This window comes from Chelonoidis abingdonii, chromosome 9 (genome assembly GCF_003597395.2).
Source record: "Chelonoidis abingdonii isolate Lonesome George chromosome 9, CheloAbing_2.0, whole genome shotgun sequence".
Taxonomy (NCBI): domain Eukaryota; kingdom Metazoa; phylum Chordata; order Testudines; family Testudinidae; genus Chelonoidis; species Chelonoidis abingdonii.
The window spans coordinates 19164875-19189261 of record NC_133777.1 but is presented as its reverse complement, the minus strand read 5'-3'; the positions used below and the strand labels follow the sequence as shown (position 1 = coordinate 19189261).

Here is a 24387-nt window from a genome sequence, read left to right as displayed (position 1 = left end):
TGTTCAGAGGTCTGCAGTTGGCCATCATTTCCCAAATATGTCCCAGAATCCTTTTTCACTGGGTCTAATGCTCTTTCAATGAGGTGCAATGACAGTCATCTTGGAGGGCAGGAGAGAACCCAGCTTCCCCACTTCTGCTAGAAGCAGCAGATGTTTCTCCTCGTCTCCCTGGCTTGGGTTAGCCTGCTCACTCACAACTCCCCCTCTTCTCATGGGCTAGTGCTGAGAACCCTTCCCCTTCTGTCTCAGTCTGCTTTAATCACCCCGCTTTGTATAATGGAGCCTGGAGCACGTCCAAGATCTAGTGGTGCCTTCTGCACAGGAATGGGCCAGAAATAAGAAAACATTTCTGAAGCAGGAGTTTGGAGCTCACCCTCTTCCCAGCTGCAGAAGAGTGGATTGGAATCGGCCCATTGCTGAGTCTGACCATCACAATGCTATTTCGTCAGACTCTTAGATGTGGCATCCTGGAAGATACGGTCCCATCTTGCTATATGGGATAAGTGGCAGCCTACTTAACCTATCCCTAAGACTGCCCCTGATCTCAATACATCCTTGTTGTTCCATGTGAATGAATATAAACCCAAATCATTAACATTACATTTCATGATGACAGCTAAAACAGAGTGAAAAAACTGCTCTTGCTAACCCCTATGGAACATTGACTGTACAGCAGAACTCAGAAGGCTCGATGCATCTGGATGACTGTATGCCCTCATGCTCCACTCCCTGATTCCTATGGCCTTTCCCACATGGCCTAAGCTAGGAGTGTGCCGCTCTGTAAGAAATCCCTACCTTCACCTCGGACCAGCAATGTGCAAAGGAAAGTAATGATCAAGCAAACGAGAACATAGCCTGCAACTAACCTGTATAGCGGCATTTATGGAATATGGCAGGAAAGAGTGAGCAGTGTTGAGAATGTTGATCAGGGTCAAAGAAACGAAGGCTTTCTGAGCATCTAGGATGTGCTGCTCGTCCACCAGGGTGTAGACCGCAAACATGGCAAATGCAATCTGCAAGGGAGCAAAGGGAAAGCAAACTAGTATTCACAGACCAGCAAAGCAGTGATCAAATAGTGCATCATTCTCCCAGGACTCATTTTGTAAAACCCAAGTGGCATCCGCCACACCCATTTACATTGTCCTGTGAGTTCTAGAAGCAAAGTTTTTATAATCTGGTGACAGTGAAGCCAATCTGATTGTGCCACTTATTGTGCTTTGGAGATCATTGCAGCACTGCAAATACAGTGAGATAGTGACATGAACATTCCCCTCCAGAGAGAAGGCTATCCTAGATAACGTATTTTGTTGGGCTGGGACAGCAGCAAAGGCAACAGTGCATTATAAAAAAAAAAAAATATTGAGGCCCTGATCCTGCAGTGAGCTCGGTGTGGGTGGACCCCTGGACTTGCACAGAGCTTCATGCCCTTGTGGGCCCTGTGTGGGTGTAGGGATCTGCAGGAGACCCACTGCAGAATCAGCTGACTAGATTATAAATTTCTCTAGGCAGGCATCTGTCTATTGGATTTGTCTATAAAGTGCCAAGCACAGCTATGGTGCTAAGGAAATAACAGGCTGTGTGCTGTAAAAGAGAGTGAATTGCTCACCAGGAATGTAGATGAGTGGAAGGAAGAGAGAGACAGCGAGAAGAGGATCTGAGAGCTTTTTAAAGCTTGAAGTTCTTGCTTTCGGATACCGAGTACTTTCTCCATAAAGGCTTTCTCCCAGCCATAGAGTTTGATGACCTTAATGTCACTGAGGATGGCATTGGTGAGTCTGGCTCGGTTATCTTTATGGTTCATCTGTTCCTCCTAAAATAAAGGCCCATTGAGGCTGTCATTAGGAATGCTGAAAATGTCTCTATTCCGTCTTTGTGAACACCACCTTGAAAACCTGGCTGTAAGTTCGGAAGGGATCTCCGGGCAATTAAGTAGCATGTGGACCCTTTGCTTGTAGCTCTGTTAGGTTGGATATTTACTTTTGTAGCTTCTCGCGATTTAATTTTTTAGTAGTAGCAGAAAAACATTAAAATTTTGGTCTATGAACCTACAAAATATAATCCTATTAGAAAGCTCACATTAAATCTATAAGCAATCTTCAGAGGCTTTGAATGTCTGGGATCCTTTCAAACAGCAACGATCAGCATGGACAACAAACACTGAGCTATCACTTAGTCACATCTCAGTGCAATTACAATATACCTACATGTAATCACCTCTGTTTTGTTCCTTATCCTTGGGCTCCCTGGGGTCCTTACTTGGGTGAGAATGATAGGATTTAATCTGTGATGCCAGGCCTTGAATTCCAGAAATTCACATGCGAATGAAAACATTTTGCATTTTTAGGAGGCAAAAAAGTACCTGAAAGTGACTTCTCTTCTTGGTGATCACGAAATTCAGAGGCAAAAGAATTAAAAATACACCAATTGCAGTCAAGGCAGATGGTCCCAGGAGCTGCCAGGAGAGAAGAAGTGAGATTGCTGTAGAAACACAAGAAACATGAGTGAAATATTTGTAGAGATGCTAGTTTTCCTGGTCACCTTGTTCTTTGCCTGTTTTCTCACTTGAGGCTTGTGTCTAACACTCTGTAGTGGGGTGGCTGCCCCACTCTGATAAGCAGGGGTTAAAAGCAGCCAAGCTAGGCTGATTGGGGAAGCAGTCACAGCTGGGGCCATGCCCCAACCAGGACACAGCTGGCCCCATAAAAAGGCTGTGAGCCAGGAGTTTAGGAGTCTCTCTCTCTCCAGCCCTGGAGCAAGAAGGTCTAGCTGCCTAAGAGGAAGGTACCTGAACTGGAGCAGTGCTGGGGAATAGGACAAGGGAGCTGGGGAGCTCCAGCCTGGTAAAACCCCAGGCTGCAGACCTTGTTGAAGGTCTACAGGGGTACTGGGGCTGCAGATATACAGCCTGGGAACAGGCAAAGACAGCAGGTCCTAACCCCTTGCCAATGATCAGTGGCCATTGCAGACTGCAGTCTGCCCCAGTGAGTGAGGGCTAGATGATGACTGGCAGTAGCCACTGAGGCAAGGTGGGTTTAGAGGCTTGGGGGTTCCCCAGGGAGGGGAGTCCCAGAGCATGGGGGGTACTGCTGGGGCAGAACCCCAAGGTAAAGGGAACTGTGGTCCAGGAGGGACACGCGGCCAGTGGCAGGTGAGACACCGGCCTGCAGAGGGTGTTCTGTATGCTGGAAAAGAGCTAATTCCCAGGACAACCAGCAGGAGGCACCGTGCCAGTGAGTCACGCTTCACTACACACCCCTTTGGGTAAACCTAGAACTTTCCTCCTCCTCCTCTGCCTTCAGTAGTATTTGGATGAAGACACTGTGACCAATTCATCCTTCTGCCACCTCAGACTTCCATGAGAATTCTGGAGTGATCATGGGCCTTACTCAACTGTGCGGATGCAAAACACCTGAGTACTGAATTCACAGAGACAAATCCTCTTCTCACATACCCCAGGGTAAGCCTATTGAAGCCAATGATGTGGGTGGAGACCTGGCCCAGTGATTTTATTTTCATAGACTGTCTTAGAGGTGGTAATGTTTTTTATTTTAATGAATTATGTTTATTTCCCTGAAGGAACAAAACAAAGTAATGTCTATGAGAGAGCAGAAACATGCTCGAGAACCAACACTTCATTGCTATGTCCTCTAGCAGCCTTTGGATGCATTAATGGAGACATCTAGTGGCTGGGTTAGGAAAGCCACACGGGCCAATGCTGCAGGGTCTGGCTGGATTTAAATCAGCTAGCAAAGTGCAACAGCAATGTTTTATTGCACTAGCTTTGGACCACTGAATATATGGGTGCAAGTTTGACCTGAATGGTAAATTATAAGTGTTTGGCTCTCTTAGCATAGTCTCTGCTCCATTTCCAGCACACTGAGGTGATCTGTAGAGGCCAGCACTGGAATAATCACAGTAATGCATGCCTAGGGCAGAGGTATGGTAGTAGAATTGGCACTATGCCAGTTTGCATTACTCCTGGGTCTTGCTGATTATATGAGTCTCTGATGTTCATGTGAGCACTAATTACTCCCAAATGAAGAGATGGACCAACATCTCTATATCAGTTACCTCCAAGTAACCGCCAAATACTCTCCGTGTTCCCCCAGACAACTAGCAACACCATCTCCAGAAAGGTGGTGATGCTCAACATGACAAACAGCAGCTGCTAATTCACTTTCCAGTGCTGTAATGCCCTTCCAGGTGCTAACAAGAGCATGGGCCATCCTAGTCAGAAAAGCTGAGTAATGCAAGCCTCTCAGGACCCCAGTCTTCAAAGCTGCTTGATTTTACAAACATGATCATCCCACCCCACAGGGTGCATGATTTCATCTGGCAAAGAACCAAATAGGCTGAAACAGAAATGCTCGTGATTCAAAACTGGGGGTTTTATTCTGCAGAAATATAATACACTCCTCATTAAATGTAAGGATGGAAAGGTCACTAGCATTATCTAGCTCATCTCAGTCTTGCACTAATGCAGGATCATTTATATCCTAACATTGGCACGTAGTACATCTAGTTTATCCAGTAAGCCTACAACAAACATTTTTCATAACAGTATCACAACGATCTCTCTCATCAAATTGCCTCATTGTCTCACTGACTTCATGGGAATCAGTCTTTAGGATAAAGTGTAGGAAAGTTCACACTGCAGGTCATACTCATTGTTACGTTTTAAGGCTGTGCCAAATAACTGAACACCAGAACCCTGAAAGTCAGAGAGCTGAAAACAGTTATAGTATTGATTGTGAAAGGACAACATATTTTTCTTCTAAATGGCACCACCAGAAGGAGAGCCGATGCTAAAAGACCCCTTTTTTCCATGAGCTGGTTGTAAGAACAGTCGCATTCGCTGTCTTTATCTAGGAGATCCGACTGAACACTGGAATCCAAAAAATTAAGCCAAGAACTGTGTGTTGTGTGAGTGGAAGGATGAATCAAAGCAAGGCATCCAGTGAAGAATAACAAACAACAATGAAAAGACACATTTAAATGTGCGTGGAAACTCATTTTTCCTTCTAATGAGTTTGTGTTTGCTTTATATCACAGAGCTCAAAGACGGATGGGAAAGGAGACAGATGGAAATATCAGGTTGTTCTGGGCAGCAAACTTCACACCTGACTCTTGACAACTTCCCTTTACCCTTGATCTCATGAACAGGAACAGATAGATGTGACCATCTCTTACCTGCCACAGGAAGACAAAGCAGATGATGATCCGAATAGGAGCAAGCCAGGTCCCATTAAAATATATAATGAGATCCATTAACCTTTGCACATCGACACATACCAGATTGACAATTTCTCCTACAGTTGCTCCTCTCCTTGCTGCATTTGACATGACCAAGATCTGGGGGTGGGATGGGGTGGGGGTGGGAGAAGCAAGAGCACAAACAGTCAAAAATCAGCTTCTATTCAGAAAATAAATAACCAACATTCATGCTGAGGTCAAAGGGAAGAAGGAACAGGCTCATAAAGAGGCCAAGTCCTAGTCATTGTAATATCAAGAAGGAAAACATCATTCAGGGTCATGTGACTTCACCCTGCAGATGAGTCTATTCACTGCCCAACAAGAAACGAAATAATGTCGAGCTTGCTCAGCAAAGCACAGCTTTCACCCACTGCTCTTCAGTCCTTCTTTTTAGATGTAAGAGCTACTCCATGAACCTCACAACAGCAAACGGGTCAATGCTTTCCCCAGATCTCATGAAGATTTATGCAGCTGCCCTTCACTTGCAGTGTAACCATGGAATTATTTGCTAAAAATGGCTCTTAGCTATTATTCATATTTGGGGTAGCAGTTAAATATCATTGCATCAAAAACATTAGTGGCTGATAAGAAAAACAACTACCAAAGGGAAAAGCTGGCTTACCTTCCTATACACTAGGCCTGTGACTGCAGTCTTCAGCCTCATTCCCAGTACAAGACACACGTACATATAACGTTGTTCAAACAGAGTCTGGAGGCAAGCTAATATGAACAGTAACGTTGCATAGAAATAACCTTTCCAATTTGGGGCTTCTCGGTCCGTGATGAACTCCAGGAAAAGGCTGCAAAAGAACGTTGAGCGGATGGATACAAACTGAGATGACAAAATACATGGCCCTTACAGCAGGCAGTATTTTTAGAAAGGCCTAATGTTGTATCAACCAGGCAAGGTACTAACAAACTTCAACAGGACTTTATTTTTACAGTGGAAACCTCTTTACCAATCTGCTGCTGCACTCTCTGTAACTCTCACTCAGCCTCCTCAACTCCTCCTTCCTGCTTCCCGTCCTTTGACTCCCAACAGCCAGTGCTCCCAGTTCTAATAATACGAGCAGCATCTAAACACCACACCTAAATAGTGGGGATTTTTTGGCTTGTCTTTAGCAAGGCTACAGGCTCTGTAACCCTCACTGGCTCATTTGTGAATAAAACAATAGAAGGCTGGGCAAACAGCTTAGCATCCAAAGTATGTAAAATGGCAGCACCCAACCTAGTTTTTGTTTTACTTTACTGCAGCTCTGAACATTCAACTGCTCCTCCTCATGCTGGAGCAGAGATGTCCTAGCTTAACACTTTCCCAGCATGGTATGGTGCAACTGCAGTGTAAAATGATCTACTGCATTTAGGGCTGTTGATTAATCGCCGTTAACTCACGCGATTAACTCACAAAAGTTAATTGTGATTTAAAAAATTGCCATTAAACACAGTTTTAATCACACTGTTAAACAATAGAATCCTAATTGAAATGTATTAAATATTTTTGGATGTTTTTCTATACTGACTTCAGTTACAAAACAGAACACAAAGTGTATAGTGCTCACTTTATATTATTTTTTATTACAAATATTTGCACTGTAAAAATGATAAACAAAAGAAACCGCATTTTAATTCACCTCATACAAGTACTGTAGTGCAATCTCTTTATCATGAAAGTGAAACTTATAAATGTAGATTTTTTTGTTATATAACTATACTCAAAACCAAAACAGTGTAACTCTTTAGAGCCTACAAGTCCACTCAGTCCTACTTCTTGTTCAGCCAACCGCTACGACAAACAAGTTTGTTTACATTTACAGGAGATAATGCTGCCAGCTTCCTATTTACAATGTCACCTGAAAGTGAGAACAGGTGTTCGCATGGCACTTTTGTAGCTGGCATTGCAGGTATTTATGTGCCGGAAATGCTAAACATTCGTATGACCCTTGCTTCAGCCACCATTCCAGAGGACATTCCATGCTGATGACGCTTGTTAAAAATATAATGCATTAATTCAATTAGTGACTGAACTTCTTGGGGGAGAACTGTATGTCTCCTGCTCAGTTTTACCCGGATTCTGCCATATATTTCATGTTATAGCAACAAAGAGTCTATAAGGTGCCACAAGACTAACAGACGTATTGGAGCATGAGCTTTCGTGGGTGAATACCCACTTCGTCATATATATATTCACCCATGAAAGCTCATGCTCCAATACATCTGTTAGTCTATAAGGTGCCACAGGACTCTTTGTTGCGTTTACAGATCCAGACTAACACGGCTACCTCCTCTGATACATGTTATAGCAGTCTCAGATGATGACCCAGCATATATTCATTTTAAGAACACTTTCACCGCAGATTTGACAAAACGCAAAGAACGTACCAATGTGAGTTTTCTAAGGAAAGATACAGCACTCAATTCAAGGTTTAAGAATCTGAAGTGCCTTCCAAAATCTGAGAGAGACAAAGTGCCCAGCATGCTTTCAGAAGTCCTAAAAGAGCAACAGTCTGATGTGGAAACTACAGAACCCGAACCACCAAAAAAGAAAATCAACCTTCTGCTGGTGGCATCTGACTCAGATGATGAACATGAACATGCATTGGTCTGCACTGCTTTGAATCTCTATCAGGCAGAACCTTCATAGGCATGGACGCAAGCACTCTGGAATGGCAGTTGAAGCATGAAGGGATATATGAATCTTTACCGCATTTGCACGTAAATATCTTGCGAAGCCGGCTACAGTAATGCCATGCGAACACCTCTTCTCACTTTCAGGTGATGTAAACAAGAAGCAGGCAGCATTATCTGCAGCAAATATAAATGTTATCTGCAGCAAATGTAAAAATGTTGTTCGTCTGAGTGATTGGCTGAACAAGAACTAGGACTGAGTGGACTTATAGGCGCTAAAGTTTTACATTGTTTTATTTTTGAATGCAGGTTTTTTTGTATATAATTCTACATGTGTAAGTTCAACTTTCATGATAGAGATTGCACTACAGTACTTGTAATGGAAGAATTGAAAAATACTATTTCTTTTGGTTTTTTACCGTACAAATATTTGTAGTAAGAAAAAAATATAAAGTGAGCACTGTACATTTTGCATTGTGTTGTAATTGAAATCAATATATTTGAAAATGTAGAAAACATCCAAGAATATTTAAATAAATGGTATTCTATTATTATTCAACAGCGCAATTAATCACACGATTAATCACAATACATTTTTTTAATCGCTTGACAGCGCTAACTGCATTCCTTTTTGGGTTGCATGAGTTGATTGGAAATATCAGCAAAATCAATGGCCACATTGATTTCCCTGATATTTATATATCAATATCATTTATACCAGCAATGAATGTGGCCATTGATTTCTCTGATATTTCCAATCAACACATGCAACCCAAAAAGAATGAATATAATTGGTATAAATGCCATTCTGATGCAGTCAATAGTGTTTAAGGCTCTTATTCCACCTGTGAGTTGGGTTTGACTTGACTGAAGTGATACTATAATGCATTTTGGTGCTGAACCAATACTGTTCATACAACAGAAAAAGACTTACCTGAAGAAGTATTTTTTAAAGAACTGTAGGGGGGCATTATTCTACTGTTTATAATTTATCATCGGATACAGTCTTTCTATTCTACAGTTACAAGTGCGTTGTCTGCTCTCACGGTTTTATATGGAGTCTCATGATATCTGATGTGTTCCTTAAAACCCCATCTCCTGAAGTCATGCAATTAAGAGCCTCGGCTTTCATTTTAAAACCAAGTAGTAAGTTTCTAGTCCTCTGGTCACAGAGAGAAGCTTGAAAACATGACCCACGTACACTGCACCCTAAAAGCTGAAATTCCAACAGAACCCAAAGATATTAAACATAATTTGGATGACAATTGCCTGAAATTTAGGAGCCTGACTCATGATATTTAAAGACTTGGATTTGGCAATGCTGCAACAGTTTGAGTCTTGTTCCCAACAGTGTTGATGAAAAGTCACGGCCATCTGCTGGCTGTTTGGCAGCCTGTGTGAAATGACGTTTGTGATGTGTATGTACTATACTGAGACCATTATACTGGCCCTAACTGCCACCTTTGGTAACAGAGACCAACCATTTTCAGGACTTGGAGGTTTAAGTCTCTCTCTGTGTGACAGAGATTTGAATACCCTGGCTGAGAAAATCAAGGAACCTTGTGTTATGTGGCCAGTACCCCATTTGCTTAGCAAATAAACAGAGGATTTGGCAATCCAAGAATGCCAAATCTGACACCTTTCATCAGCACAAAAAATTAAAGTAAGGAAAAAGTAGCCAGTGTAAGGGTATGTACAGCATTTCTTTCTAGACAGTCATTCCTGAATGTGCATTACCTCAGTATCTTTGGAATAGAAAACAAGAAGACGTCACAGATGACTAAGCTGAGGGTACCAAGAAGAAAATAGGTTCCAAACATGTTCCAAAATGCTTTCAGCAGTGGCTGACTCTGCCTCTGTTCTGGCTGCAGCAGAACCTGGGTCTCTTCTGTCTCGACCAAACCAGCTCCACTTTGTTGATCCATCTTGTATTTGATGGATTCTGTGTTTCTAAAGAAATAAACACAAAGAAAATTGGCTGCAATCCAAAGAAGGCTTGAAGTGTTTGACTTGAGCTGTCAACAGCACTATAAAAACCCCACACTTTGAATAGGGGCTTCCCAAGTGGCCTGAATAGTGAGTTATTTATTTGTATTGTGGCAGCACTTAACAGCTGTAGTCATGGAACAGGACACCTGTAAAAATACAGAACAAAAAGATGGTCCCTGCCCCAAAGCACTTCTGGATATTTGGACATTAAAGGATGTTCCCCAATGAATTTCAACATAGTTAAGGTCAGATGTAGGATCTAAATGATAAATGCCCAAAAGATCACCTGGCAGTGGAAAGAGTCCAAGGGAAAGGAAACGCCACAAAGTTCTCCTTGCCAAGTATTCCATCCACAGGAGCTTCCTTCCCCCTTCCACTAGTTGAATGAGTTGAGGATTCAATGGCAGTGACTCCATTGCCCATTCTCTTGTGCAAATAAGGAGTACAATGGCCCTGGGGCTGCCTCATTTCCGAAGCTGCAGAACAGCAGCAATGCAGCTTCCTTGGCACTCTACCACCCTCAGCCCCCACGGCGATCTCCAGCACAGAATCCCTCCCATAGGCTGAGCCCTGATGTCCAGGATTTGGCCCTATCAGCATAAACCCCACGATCTAGTCTTTAGTGAGAACTAGATGGTGTCAAACGGGGCTCTGAGGTGGTGTGTTAGCACCTGGGATGCTGAACATGTGAGCTCTGCACTAGCTAGATGAGAAACTCCCACCCTCTGGAACAAGTACTTACTGCTTGGCTCTGTTACAGTACTTTTTCCATTCTCTTTCAAACTGAGAAACAATTTCCTCTGAGGAGTTTTCTTTCATCAGTGACCATAAGTCATCTGCTTGTAATGGCTGCTGATAGCCTTTCCAGACTAGCCTGTAAAATAAATGGTTAATACCCAAGCTAGGATGACCAGATAGCAAATGTGAAAAATCGGGATGGGGTGGGGGTAATAGAAGCCTATATCAGGACTATCCCTATAAAATCGGGACATCTAGTCACCCTAACCCAAGCACAGAGGGATGCGTGTCCAAGAAAAATGTTCAGTTGATTGGCCTTAAATTAGTCCTACATATTGAGCCTAATTCTCAGTTACTCTGTTCTTGAGCTTGGGGCAGGAACAGAAAGGTGAGAACAAAGGTGGCTTTAACCCCACTTTGCAACCTCCATGTTCCTGGGGCCATTCAGCGGCCTTATCCCCCCTCCCGCATAAATTAGATCAGCCCTGAGGTTGTTCAAACTTGCATTCTGCTTCTCATGACTCCTGTGAAACAGAGACAGGCCCTTTGGCATAACTGAGAGTGGGCCCATTGTATGTGTGCATCTGGCACTGTCCTTCCATTCTGCATGGTTGCTGGCTGCCTCACTCCCTAACAGGCCAAATGTTAACATTTACAAGAATATTTGAAGTATTCTCAAAAATTTCAGGAACCACTTTGCTCATGAAAACTAAGCAGCAGGATGGTGCAACTTCATGATCTCTAGTTCCCTGGGGTCCTGTAGAGATTGAAAGAGGCTCTCCTGGCAGAAAGCTGGGATGTTAGCAGAGCTGCAGTGATCATTTTGAAGGGTGGCTGGATTTTTCCAAGTCACAAAGTTACCTGGGCAAATTCTACACTCAAGTCCCCTTCCAACCCAGGGGTGAAAAAGCCTCTACTGTGCTAGCATAACTCAGAGCACAGTTTGAGCCATGGGAAGTAACACATAGGCGTCTGAGGAAAGAATTAGTCTTGTTGCAAGGAGCTCTGAGCTTGTCAGCTTTGCCACTGTCCCTTAAATCTCAGCCCAGATCTGCAAAGATATTTAGGCGACTATCTCCCATTTAACTGAAATGGAGCTAGGTGCCTAAATACCTGTAAAGATCTGGGCCCTTCTGTCTTAAGCTGATGGAGCTTATCTGATATTTTAGAGTAAGGGTCTCTTATCACTTGTTTTCTTACCCAGAGAACCACCAGAAAGTGATTTTGGAAACAAAAGAGGCACCAAGTTCTGGACACGGATTCTGTGAGAGGAAAAACAGACACGTTTCATATGTAGAAATAGCCAAGCTCCCCACTTCTTCCCCCAGAGTGCTGCCTTCCTTTGCTGCCTCCTCTCCTTCCCTGCGCCGATCAGCTGATCGTCCTTGGGAGAGGGAGGGGGAGCAGAGCCGCAGCATGTTCGCTGCTCCAGGGAGGAGGCAGAGAAGAGGTGGGGACAGACGGGGTTCTTGGGAAAGGAGTGGAATCGGTCACATTCCCTCCAGCCACTGCAGGGGGCTGGGAGCACCCGCATGAGCTGATCACTTCAGCCATCTGCCCTGAACCCTGAACCCGCCCCCCACACCCAGCCCTTTGCCTTGACCCATGAACCCCCCCCCCCAACACCAGCCCTCTGTCCTGACCCCTAAACTCCCCCACACCCAGCCCTGACTTCTGCACCCCCACACATACCCAACCATCCCACACCCTGTCTCCCGTACCCCCTCACACACCTCCAGCTCCTGTTTTGACTCCTGCATCCCCTACACATACCCAGCCCCCTCATGCCCTGATTCTTGCACCTCCCACATCTCCACCCCCACCCTGAGCACCAAACAGGAGCTCCTGCACCCCTGGTCTGGGGTCCCAGCTGCTGGCCCCGCTCAGCCCGCTGCCAGTCTGGGATCCCAACTACTGGCGCCTTGCCAGCCAGGGTCCCGCAGGCCCCGCTCAGTCCGCTGCTGGCCTAGGTGAACAGAACTCCAGGCCGGCAGCAGGCTGAGTGGGCCGGAGGCATAAGATAAGCATTTTAGTTTAATTTTAAATTAAGCTTCTTAAACATTTTGAAAACCTTGTTTACTTTACATACAACAATAGTTTAGTTATATAATATAGACTTGTAGAGAGAGACCCTCTAAAAAATGTTAAAATGTATTACCGGCATGCGAAACCTTAAGTTAAAGTGAGTAAGTGAAGACTCAGCACACCACTTCTGAAAGGTTGCCGACCCCTGATCTACAAACACTAATTTCATGCAGGAGTTGGGCTATGCCTTGTTTATAAAAGATCAAGTAGGGAGATGCAGTGCTGGCTGCCCTCGGAAGGCATGTAGCAAATGTCAGCACAGTATGGTAACAGCACTGAAAATGGAAGTGAGGTGTGTGGCTAGGGATAGGTCACTAGTTTTTCAGAATGTACATATGAAGCATCAGTATGCCAGGTTCAGCACAGGCAGAGACATGGTCCTATGGCACTGGTTATATATTCTGTCTGGTCATTTGCATTGTAAACCCTTTTCTCTGATTTGTCCTGTGCAAGGCAAAATGGAAGCACGTTAAAAAAATACACTTGATTCTAAGGATCAACTATTTCTGGGAGTGACATTCCATACTCTCCCTTTGGAGAGATCCACTTACATCTCTCCCTGTCATCTCAGACCTTCCTGAGAAAGGCAGTGAAAATAACATGGAATGCGCCTCAATTTGCCATCAAGATCTAATTTTGCACTTTTAGTAAGACCTGTTGTTTCTAGATAATTGCCTCTATTCCGATACATTAACCTCATATGCAGGACTACAGATCGTATTGGTTAAAGCCGCTTTGTTTTGGCTGTCCGACACAAAATGGAATCCTTAGTCATTCTCTGTGTGTACAGTACAGAACACATGATGCTAGTAGGAATAACACTTGAGGCCCATTTCTATTAATGCAGGCTGACATGGAACCTTCTTACATCAAATAATTTGTTTTAAATTGCCTCACTGGCCAGTTTTGTTGTTGTTTGTAATATTTTATTACTCAACTACTTAGCAATTTGATGCAAGTATCAGAGCCCAGACCCAGGGCAGAAGTATAAAACCACAATCCTCACTCCAGTCAGTTCACAACGTGGGTGCCAGTCAGGATGCAACAGGTGGGAAAAACAGACAAAAGAAGAGGTGACGAATCAATAAAATAAAGAGCATTTAACAAAAATTTTAGACTTCTGTTTTCAACCATGTCCCCTGCCTTAGACTGCCTCTGTCTTTGGTACCAAACTGAGATAGCTCAGGACTGCGTCTCAGAGGTGCAGAGCACCTGCAACTACAGTTGAAGTCAATGGGAACTAGAGGTGCTCAGTAAGATCCAAGGGCTGCAAGTTCAAGATAGACAAATTTAGACTAGATATAAGGTGGAAATTTGTAACAGAGATGTTAATTAACCAGTGGGACAAATTACCAAGGGTGGTGGTGGATTCTCCATCATTGGAAATTTTAAAATGAAGATTGGATGTTTTTCTAAAAGACACATTCTTGTTAAAACAGGTATTAATTCAGGGAGATCCTATGTTCAGGGCATTACAGGAGGTTAGATTAGATGATCATAGGTCCCTTCTGGCCTTCTAATCTATGAAACCTCTGAAAATCAAGCTGGGGACCCAGAAACCCTGGCATGCCAAGTAACTAGTTTTTTTTTTAAAAATACTGGTCTAGATTAGGCTGCCATGTTTTCATCTCAGACGTTCATCTGAACTGCCCATTTCCAATGGGTTTTAGACAAGAGACTGATGAGGTTTGAAGAAGTCAAATATACTTACAGAGTCATTGACAGTTTTTGAGAAGAAGGGAGGCCAATCGGTAAAGAAGAACAGTATGACCTCTACTAGCAGCAGGATAAAATAAATGTAAGAGGTGACATGACGGAAGGGGTCCTCTGGGAAGCCCTGTGAAAAAGAGAATTGCTGAGGTTGAGGTAAAATACTTAATGTGAAATCACTAAAGAAAGGTAGAGTCACACACTGTATAAGCCATAAGCTCTGAGTGTTGCTGTGGATGTGCACCATGTGTTGCACTAGTTTCTTATAGAGTGTGCTATATAAGAGTTAAATTACTAACAAAGAGTCCTGTGGCACCTTATAGACTAACAGATGTATTAGAGCATAAGCTTTCGTGGGTGAATACCCACTTTGTCAGATGCATGTAGTGGAAATTTCCAGAGGCAGGTATAAGTATGCAGGCGACAATCAGTCAGGAGATAACTAGGTTTGTTCAATCAGGGAGAGTGAGGCCCTCTTCTAGCAGTTGAGGTGTGAACACCAAGGGAGGAGAAACTGGTTTTGTAGCTGGCTAAGCATTCACATTCTTTGTTTAATCCTGAGCTGATGGGGTCAAATTTGCAAATGAACTGAAGTTCCACGGTTTCTCTTTGAAGTTTGGTCCTGAAGTTTTTTTCCTGTAGGATGGCTACCTTTAAATCTGCTATTGTGTGGCCAGGAAGGTTGAAGTGTTCTCCTCCTACAGGTTTTTGTATATTGCCATTCCTAATATCTGACTCGTTATCTCCAGACTGATTCTCGCCTGCATACTTACCACCTGCCTCTGGAAATTTCCATTACATGTGTCTGACGAAGTGGGTATTCATCCACAAAAGCTCGTGCTCCAATCCATCTGTTAGTCTATAAGATGCCACAGGATTCTCTGCTGCTTTTACAGATCCAGACTAACAGGGCTACCCCTCTGATACTTGACACCATGCAAGTTAAATTACTGTTGTTGATACTGAAAACTCATGCAATTTGAAAATCACAACACATGCACCAGGAAACCACTGGGTGGAGCTGGAGCGTAACTATAATTTAGACTTGAGTAAAGGTTTGAGTTTGGGGTTTTCCAAGGAGCCTAAAAGAAGCTAGATGCTGAAATCCCACTGTAATTCAGGGGGATTTGGGTGCTGAACTCCCTTAGCCGGCTTTGAAAATGGCAGTGTCAGGCTTTGACCAGGCAGATTCCAGTAAACGTTTATGGCTGCTTAATTTAAACTAATGCAAGGGGTTAGTTCTGTGAGGGTATAAATTCCCCATTCACCTAAAGCTTTGGGTATACTTCAAAATGGAAAAAGGCTATTCCCTGGTTTTATGCTAACTAGTGTGTACTGCAGCTGTTTGCGGAACCTCCCCTTGGGCCTCATAATCAGCTCTGTGTCTGAGACAGGCAAGCAGTGTGGAAGAATGACATGAGTGGAAATTATATCATGGCAATAAAAAGAAGATGGCAATGTGAAATGCCTAGCATGTCCCTAGAGTGTGGGACTAATTCACATTAATTAATTCAATCAATATTAATTGAATACAATAGTGAGTTCCCACCATCCCTCATCTTGTGGGAGTGTATCATTCTTCTATCCGTTAGTGAAATATAGGTGCTGATTTGAACTTCTGATCTTTCCCTGTTGTCACAGAAAGATTCACCTGTGGTGTTTATCACTTAGGAGAATGACCAGTACTGATAAATATCAGATCAATAAATCGATCCAGTGAATTTTAACATATAGACGCTCAGCCTAATGAAACCAAAACAGCTGGTATAAAAGATCTACAGCAGAAGTGGCTTTCTGAAATCAAGTTGATCTGCCTGATCTTGTCTACATGCACATATTGTACCTCTTTAATTATACCAGTATAGTTAATGCAGTACAACTCCGTAGTATGGACACTGGTATAAATGTGTTTATACAGGTATAGCTATTCCCAGGTGGGAAAGGGAATAAACTTTAATAGCATAAGACGCCTTTATACTAGTAAAACTGTATCCACCCTAGAGGCTGTACTGGAATTACTATGATGGTAAAAATCCACCTGCCCTAACTGACACAGTTCTACCAGTACAAAATCTATGTGTAGACCAGGCCTTATTAACAGCACTAAAATTCAAACAGCATTTTTCCTTTGATTTGTATGTGAACTGGGTGCTCAGAAAAGCTGTGGGGCCTGGAGATTAAAGTGCTCTTTTCACCCACAGAACAGATGCAGCCTGGGTAGTGGCAGTGCTCGTTTCTTTCAAACTGCCTGGCCAATGCTCCTCAAGCACAATTCAGTGTGGCTACTTGGAGAGAGCAATTCAGTCTACTGGCCTCTTTAGTTCTTGGCTGAATGGCAAAGACAACAAACAAGAGGGCCAAAGGAATCATGCTGTTGTTAAGGCTATGTCTACACTGTACTTTTGTTGGCAAAACTTTTGTCAGTCGGGATGTGAAAAAACACACCCCTGACTGACAAAAGTTTTACCAATGAAAAGCGCAGGTGTGGACAGTGCTTTGTCAGCGGGAGACACTCTCCTGCTAACTGCCTCTCATTGGGGATGGTTTTATTTTGCTGGCAGAAGAGCTCTCTTCTGCTGGTAAAGAGCGGCTACATGGGAGACCTTACCAGAGGCACATGCTAAAATGAGAAAGTTTCGCTTACCCCTTCCAGGACCTGTTGAATTTTAGAACTAACAGTCACAGTAGCAGCCAGGAATGACAGCAGCCAATAAATCAACAAGATGCCTGAAGACTGAACACCCTTCAGCCTCTCAAACTGGGTGAGGAACACTGCAGGGATCTGGGAAGAAGAGAGAAACAATGAACAGTTTCAAGTTAATGGTCAATAGAGGTTATTGTCTGCTGGTGTCAGATCAGTTCAATGTTAATGGGCTGAACTATTGTTCCCATTATGGTAACAATTAATTCTACCACCTTGGTTGTGGGAAATGGAATCCTCTCTCCTGTTTCCCTGGGGCCACTCTGCAGCCGCTACGGGAACCTCAAGGATGCCATCGCCTCTGCTGCATCAGCTCCCACATGGTGTTTTGGGTCAGTGGAGCCATACAAGTGCAGACTAAGTGACCACACCCCTGTGCCAACCCTGGCCTGCCACCATTTCATGCAGCACCACAGTGCACAGGTTTTTGCAGACAGCTCACCTATAGAACCCCATCAGTCCTGCTGTTGATTGGGTCTTCTGCACCCACAGATGGTGAGGGGGAAGAGGGCCAAGACCAGCTTTGCCCTATAATAGTTAAATTGAAACTTATGTTTAAAAAAAAAAAAAGGAATTACCATTGTGATCCCCAGAACTGCTGGGCTAATGAAGAACACTGGAGCTGGTAGCGTTCCTTGATTTATTTCCCAAAGGGCATAGAATAGGTTTGAAAAACACAGTAATATCAATATGAATCCAAGTACCTGGGATAGGGAAACAAACGTTGGCATGGACTGTAAAAGGACAAGTATGATAACCGTAGTCTGTATACTGTAAGGTATCTGAGTGTTAAAGGGGCGGTTTGGGAAGTGGGGGCAGGCTAAGATGGAGAGTGCTACAACGATTGTTGTTTCGTTTTAGGTCAGATCCTGAAATCCTTACTCTCTCACTTCTTGGCTCGGGAGAGAGTTTACCTGATTAAGAAGAGAGTAAAAACTAAGTAAGGCTCTCTGGATCTCGCACTTATATGGGAGATCCACAATCAGACAAAGACAATGTAACCTACACAGTCATACTAACCACCAAGCAGGAGGAGGACTGGGAGATTCAAAGGAGATTATCAAGACAATTTTAATCATTTAGAACAGGGGTGGGCAAACTACGGCCTGCGGGACCATCCTGCCCGGCCTCTGAGCTCCTGGCCTGGGAGGCTCGCCCCCGGCCCCTTCCCTGTTGTCTCTCATCCCCTGCAGCCTCAGCTCGACCATTCCGCCGCTGGCGCAATGCTCTGGGTGATGGGACTGTGAGCTCCTGGGGCAGCGCGGCTGCAGACTCCGGCCTGACCCAGTGCTCTGTGCTGTGCGGTGGCAACGGTGTGGCTGGCTCCAGCCAGGTGGTATGGCTGTAGCGCCGCCAGCCACCGGTGCTCCAGACAGCGCAGTAAGGGGGCAGGAAGCAGAGTGGGTTGGATAGAGGGCAGGGGAGTTCGGGGTTGTGGTCGGGGGGGAAGGGGTTGAATGGGAGCAGGGGTCCCAGAGGGCAGTCAGGAAGGAGGGGGGCGTTGGATGGGGTGGCAGGGGGCAGTCAGGGCAGGGAGAAGAGGTGGTTGGATGAGGCAAGGGTCCTGGAGGGAACTGTCAGGAATGAGAGGAGGAGTTGGATGGGGTGGCAGGAGTCCGGGGGCAGTCAGGAGACAGGGAGCAGTGGGGTGTGGATGGGGCAGGGGTCCCAGAGGGGCCGTCAGGGAATGGGGGGGTTGGATGGGGCAGGAGTCCCGGGGCGGGGCCACGACCTCCTCCCCTAACTGTCCCTCCATACAATTTACGAAACCCAATGCAGCCCTCAGGCCAAAAAGTTTGCCCGCCCTTGACTTGGAAAAATAAAGTCACAATAAACTTAGCATTAAATACCCAGCCTCTAATACTAGCTAGTGTGACCCTAGAGGAGCAAGCACCAGACAGGGGTTCAGGAGATCTGCCTCTGCACTGGCCTACTTAGTGACCAGGGTCAAGTCCCTTTACCACTCTGTGCCTCAGTTTCTCCATCTGTAAAATGGGAGTAATGATATTGACCTCCTTTGCAAAGTGTTTTGAGATCTACAGATGAAAAGTGCTATGTGATAGCTAGGTATTATTTTTATGATTATTACCATTTTAGTTTTGAAGAGGTGCGACATTCTGATATATCCTCTGCTGTGGTGCTCAAGAAACAGGTAATAGAATGGAAAACAGATCCAAAGATAGGCACAGGGAATCCAAGCAATGACTGTATTCTGAAAGCACTGGGTAAAGCTTGGGTTATCTGTATACCACGTCTGATTCCAGTCCTGCAACAACACACCCAGAGAAATGGTTTAACACAGCCATAGCCTGCTATCAACCTTACCCCTACCTTGGACTGTATGGAAAAACAGAGAGAAGGGACCAGATCCTCAGCTGGAGTAAATCACTATAGGTTGGTTGAGGACTACGCTGATTTACACCAGCTGAAGAGCTGTTTTTAAACATTTACAGTTTAAAAGGAGTTTGAACAACAGAGAGATTTAAGGGGGAGGTGTGGGAATGATATGGTTAAAGAGATGGGAGACAGAGATAGATTTAGCACTTTGGATAAACTGGAGGTGGGAGAGGGGAGATGAGGGAAGGCTAGAAAGGAGACATTAGTAAACCGGGACTTTTCAGCTTGGAAAAGAGATGACTAAGGAGGATATAACAGAGGTCTATAAAATCATGACTGTTCTGGAGAAAGTAAATAAGGAAGAAGTATTTACTTCTCATAACACAAGAACCAGGGATCACTAAATGAAATTAATAGGCAGCAGGTTTAAAACAAACAAAAGGAAGTATTTCTTCACATAACACACGTGAAGGCCAAGACTATAACAGAGTTCAAAAAAGAACTAGATAAGTTCATGGAGGATAGGTCCATCAATGACCATTAGCTAGGATGGACAGGGATGGTGTCCTTAGCCTCTGTTTGCCAGAAGCTGGGAATGGGTGATGGGATGGATCACTTGATTACCTGTTGTGATCATTCCCTCTGGGGCACCTGACGTTAGCCACTGTTGGAAGACAGGATAGTGGGCTAGATGGACCTTTGGTCTGACCCAGTATGGCCGTTCTTATGTTTTTGAGAAAGCTCCAGAAAGCAGAGTAAGAAAAAAGCAGGGAATGGCCAGGGATTTTAGCAGTAGAAGTAATAAAGAAAGGACAGACTGTGGAAAAACTAGAGAGGAAAAACTGAGAGGATTAAGGAAGAAACTGGATGTGGAGGAGAAAGAGAGATTAGAGTCAAAGATTACTCCAAGGTTGTGGACCAGGGAGACAGGAAGGCTAGTGGAAAGTTGTCAACTGAGTAAGATAAAACAGGCTAAGGAGAGGGATTAGATAAGAGATAAAGTCTGTTAAATTCAGTATATAAACGGCACTCTGTTACTTCCTTCCCCCCACCTCCTGAAATCTTTAATGTATAATCTCATGGAATGTATTTAAAAAATGCCATGATCATATAGTTGGATGTAGGGTGTTAGCATAATGAAACTGACAGTACAATGTTTTTTTTTATATTTGAAAAATGTTAAGTAAGTATGTGAATTACAGAAATTACAGAACAACAGCAAAGGTTCCTTCCCACGGGGATCTACAGGGGGAAATGACTACCAGGCACACTGGGGACAAATCTGGGCATGTGGTATCTGAAAGGGGTATTCAGCAGGTAACTGCTATGCTAGTCAGATGCTTACAGTGAATAATGCTTTGGTCCTTACTTTCATGGGCCCTGGTGTTTGTACAAAAATTGGGCCTGAAGATGGGAGGAAGACTTTACACAGAGAAATAAAACCAAAATCGTCAAACCTCAGTGACTGAGGTGAGGCTCCTAAATGTGTATTTAGGCACCTAAATAAAAGCGGCCTGATTTTCAAAGTGCCGAACAGCTGCAGTTTAAGGTTGCCAATTTTGGTTGGATGTATTCCTGGAGGTTTCATCACGTGACAATCTTTAATTAAAGATTAATCTTTAATTCCTGGAGATTCCAGGACAATCCTGGAGGCTTGGCAACCCTACTGCAGCTCCCATTGACATCTGAGAGATTTGTGGGTGTTCAGCAATTCTGAGAATTAGGCCCCTTTTATTAAGATGTCTAAAGATGCATTTAGGAGCCTAATTTTAGACAGCCATGTTTGAAAATCTTGGCCCACATTTCTTGAACTCTTCCTTGTGGTTATCACCAGGGTAGAACAGATAGGACTGGGTGGATATTTTTGGTTCTTCTGGAGCTTTTAGGGGGTAATGAATAGGAGGAGAGATAATTATGGCAAATTCCAGGCTGGTGCGTAAGTGACCGAAGGATTTAATCTTGAAGCTTTTGCTGCCAGATATGTCTCTGAGATTGATAACCCAGCACTTGCCTGCATTGCTCATATTCAAGGGATTGGTTTCAGGTTGCTGCCTCTATGACTCCCTAAGCCACTGAATGGTCTTGGGTCTTGATCCTGTATTGTGATGTGCCCAGCTGGATGGCCATGCCTGCGCAGAACCCCACTGACTTGACTGGGATTCCATGTGAGTCCAACAATTTGTTCGTGTAGGTCACAGTGAAAAATTGGGGCATTGGCTATTAAGAACAGCCACCCCCACTGGTTGGACCTGTACTAGGGTTACTTTCAGAAGACCAGTGCTAGGATCATTTTCACAGGATTAGAGAGACAGGTGTGGATATAGCTGGGAAATCACATAAATTTGTTTTAGCTCCATGTAAGTGGAGTCTGTTATCTTTCCTTTAGCAGCTTGCTAGGGTAGTATCAGTGCCCTCAGCAGTTAGGGGGCTACTGACACCTGATGTGCATCTTCCTATTCAGTATGCTGATAGGCAAGGCTGAGAAGAAAGCAATCACTTGATGAGGAGAGAAAGTGCATGATGGTTTGCTAATTACTATGAGGCTTTATCAGTTTTGAGCAAAGAGACTAAAGTGCCCCCCTCTAGGTTTCTATTCACCATAGCCCTTTTAAAAGCATTTCTCTTATGAATACATAACATTACAGGTGTATACTGAAGTAAAGTTTATATAAGCAGGGCTAAAGCCATTTTAATATCCTTCCATCATGGACTCCATGGGCTAAGTTCTACTCTAGTTAAGCCCCACTGAATGCTTAGTGCAATTCAGAAAATACTTTGGCCCATTATATATTGAGAGTGAAATCCTGCCCCATTGAAGTCAACTTCAAAAGTCCCCTTGACTTCAGTGGGAAAGGGTTTCATCCTTAATGTTTTAATACTGTTTTTTGTAATATTAATGTATTTATTTTCAACCACCATTATTTCTTGCTCAGACACATAGTGTCAGTTGGAGGAGCTTCTTTCCCATATAAAAATGATTGCGGTACCTGTAATGGCTCCAGCTAACAGTAGTTTTAGTGTCTTGGGCCACTACACAGTTAAGTCAATGTAAACTGCCTTGCATCAACCTAGCTGTGGAAGTGTCTTCACTTACATTTGGCTCCTGCCCATGCAACTGCCTCTCTACACCAACTTAATAACATCACCTCCCCAAATGGTACAGTCACGGTCAATGTAATTAGGTCAAAGCAATGTCAGTGTTGACACTGCATTACTTACATTGACTGTCACTGGCTTTGCAGGAGCTGTCCCATAATGCCCAAGGCTGACAATACAAGCAGGGGAGCTGAGAGCCATTGAACCAAACTGTAAGCCTGATATATAATAGAACTCACTTCAAGCTAGCAGCTGCGGCAGCAGCCCCAGCACTCCTAGTTCCAGCACCTACGAATACAAGTGAGCCTGATGTCAGCTCACTGCTGACCTAAGGAGCCTAGTGTGTCCACGCTCAAGTGATTTAATAATTGCAGTGGCTGTATGCCAACGTAAGTTAGGTTGACAATTTTGTGGTGTAGACATGGCCTTACACATTAGAAGGATTGCAAAGATTTTTGCCACTGGCAATAGGTGGAAACAATGTATGATGCAAAAGTATCCCAACCAGCATAGCAATTTATTACAGATTTTGACTGCTTTCCACTTATGTGCGTGTAGCTTATATTTTCAAATATTAAAGTCCAGGGTGGTGTATTAGCTTTGGGCTGTGCTAAAAGATAAGGGCTCATGGGAAAGGGTTTCAACTTCCAGGAGTCCAAAGTTTCTTGAAGTAACAAAGGTCACTGAAGCAGAGAGGTGCTATCTATGAATGGGGGGAGCTCTATAACACTGCTGGGCAGGTGTGGGCTTTCCTTCACTCTGGGCTCTAGTTCTCCTCATTAGATCTCTCTTCCCCCCGCCCCCCCGCCAATCCAACAAGGGGTGATGAACCATTTGGCTACAATGACAGAGAGGAGAAGTGGCTGGAGAGGGGCAAAGCTCCCAAAGGTCTGGACTCTGCAGGAGATAAAGTGCCCTGGCATATAACACTGCAAACAGGAAAACCCGAGAGAGAGAAGCCAGCGGGCGCTGTGTAGCTGGGAAGTTGCTGCAGTTGTTGCGTGGCTAGGAAGAAGGAACGGTCCCCTTCTCCAGGCACTAGGCGGCGTTAAGTGCCCCCCTCCCCGCTGCACAGACCCCAGCGTTGGGCTATGTACAGGCACTGCAACCGGGGTACCAGATCCGAATCGTGCCAGCTGCAGCGCGGGGCAGGGAGCAGCCGGTGCGATGCCCCGCTGCAGCGCGATCGGCTGCCGCCCGAGGGCGAGAGGGGTGGCGAAAACGCCCCCACAGCCGGGGATGCGGGCAGCTCACTCACCCAGAGGCCAGCGAAGCCCTCGCGGGAGCCGCACAACCAGCCGCCCCCAGCCATGGTGCGAGCTCCGGAGCGCGGCGGGGGCTGCGCCTGGCCTGTGCCCAGTGCGCTGGCTCCAGCCGCCCGCCCCTCCGCGTGTGTGGCTTCTCGGCCAGGGTGGTTAATGTGTGACGTTGCCGGGGCGGGGGAAAGGATCCGGGGGCGCTGCCCAGAGCCTGGGCCTGTCTGCCTAGCAAATGGCCTTTGGGGTTGGGCCTGGACCGGCCCTAACCTGGGGAGACTTTGGAGCGGAGGTCGCATCTCGATGGGAACGCCCCAGCGAGTCAAAGCGCAGATACAAGCGCCTAGCTCCAGATTGGGAGGGTTGGGGGTCAGCCCCCTTCCCTGCTCCATTACCCCACCCATGTATCTCTGCTGACTGCTAGGGAGTGAGATCCCCAAACTGCCTAGGATTGGCCCCCAGCGTCAGATTTCCAAGAGCTTAGCTCAGGGCCCTCCTTAGGATTTATGGTGCCCTAGGGGAGATTATTAAACTGGTGCCCATGTGCCTGTCTTGCTCTTAGCAACACAAACATAAGCTTACAGTATTGGAAAACTT

The 24387-nt window shown here is 44.8% G+C and overlaps 1 protein-coding gene across 1 annotated transcript in view; it reads right to left on the bottom strand.

Moving 5' to 3' along the window:
* ABCC6 (ATP binding cassette subfamily C member 6) overlaps positions 1-23872 on the bottom strand; it is a 50781-nt gene extending 26909 nt beyond the window's left edge. Inside the window, exons 1-13 of the mRNA XM_032790482.2 lie at positions 23793-23872; positions 19191-19367; positions 17680-17805; positions 17045-17182; positions 14402-14527; positions 11806-11867; positions 10610-10741; positions 9616-9828; positions 5876-6053; positions 5191-5352; positions 2360-2452; positions 1607-1810; positions 867-1013 (exon numbers count right to left, since the gene is read on the bottom strand). Coding sequence (XP_032646373.1) covers positions 867-1013; positions 1607-1810; positions 2360-2452; positions 5191-5352; positions 5876-6053; positions 9616-9828; positions 10610-10741; positions 11806-11867; positions 14402-14527; positions 17045-17182; positions 17680-17805; positions 19191-19367; positions 23793-23846 — 1812 coding nt within the window. The 5' untranslated portion in view covers positions 23847-23872. The remainder of the gene's footprint in view (positions 1-866; positions 1014-1606; positions 1811-2359; positions 2453-5190; positions 5353-5875; positions 6054-9615; positions 9829-10609; positions 10742-11805; positions 11868-14401; positions 14528-17044; positions 17183-17679; positions 17806-19190; positions 19368-23792) is intronic.
* Between the last annotated feature and the right edge of the window lie 515 nt (positions 23873-24387).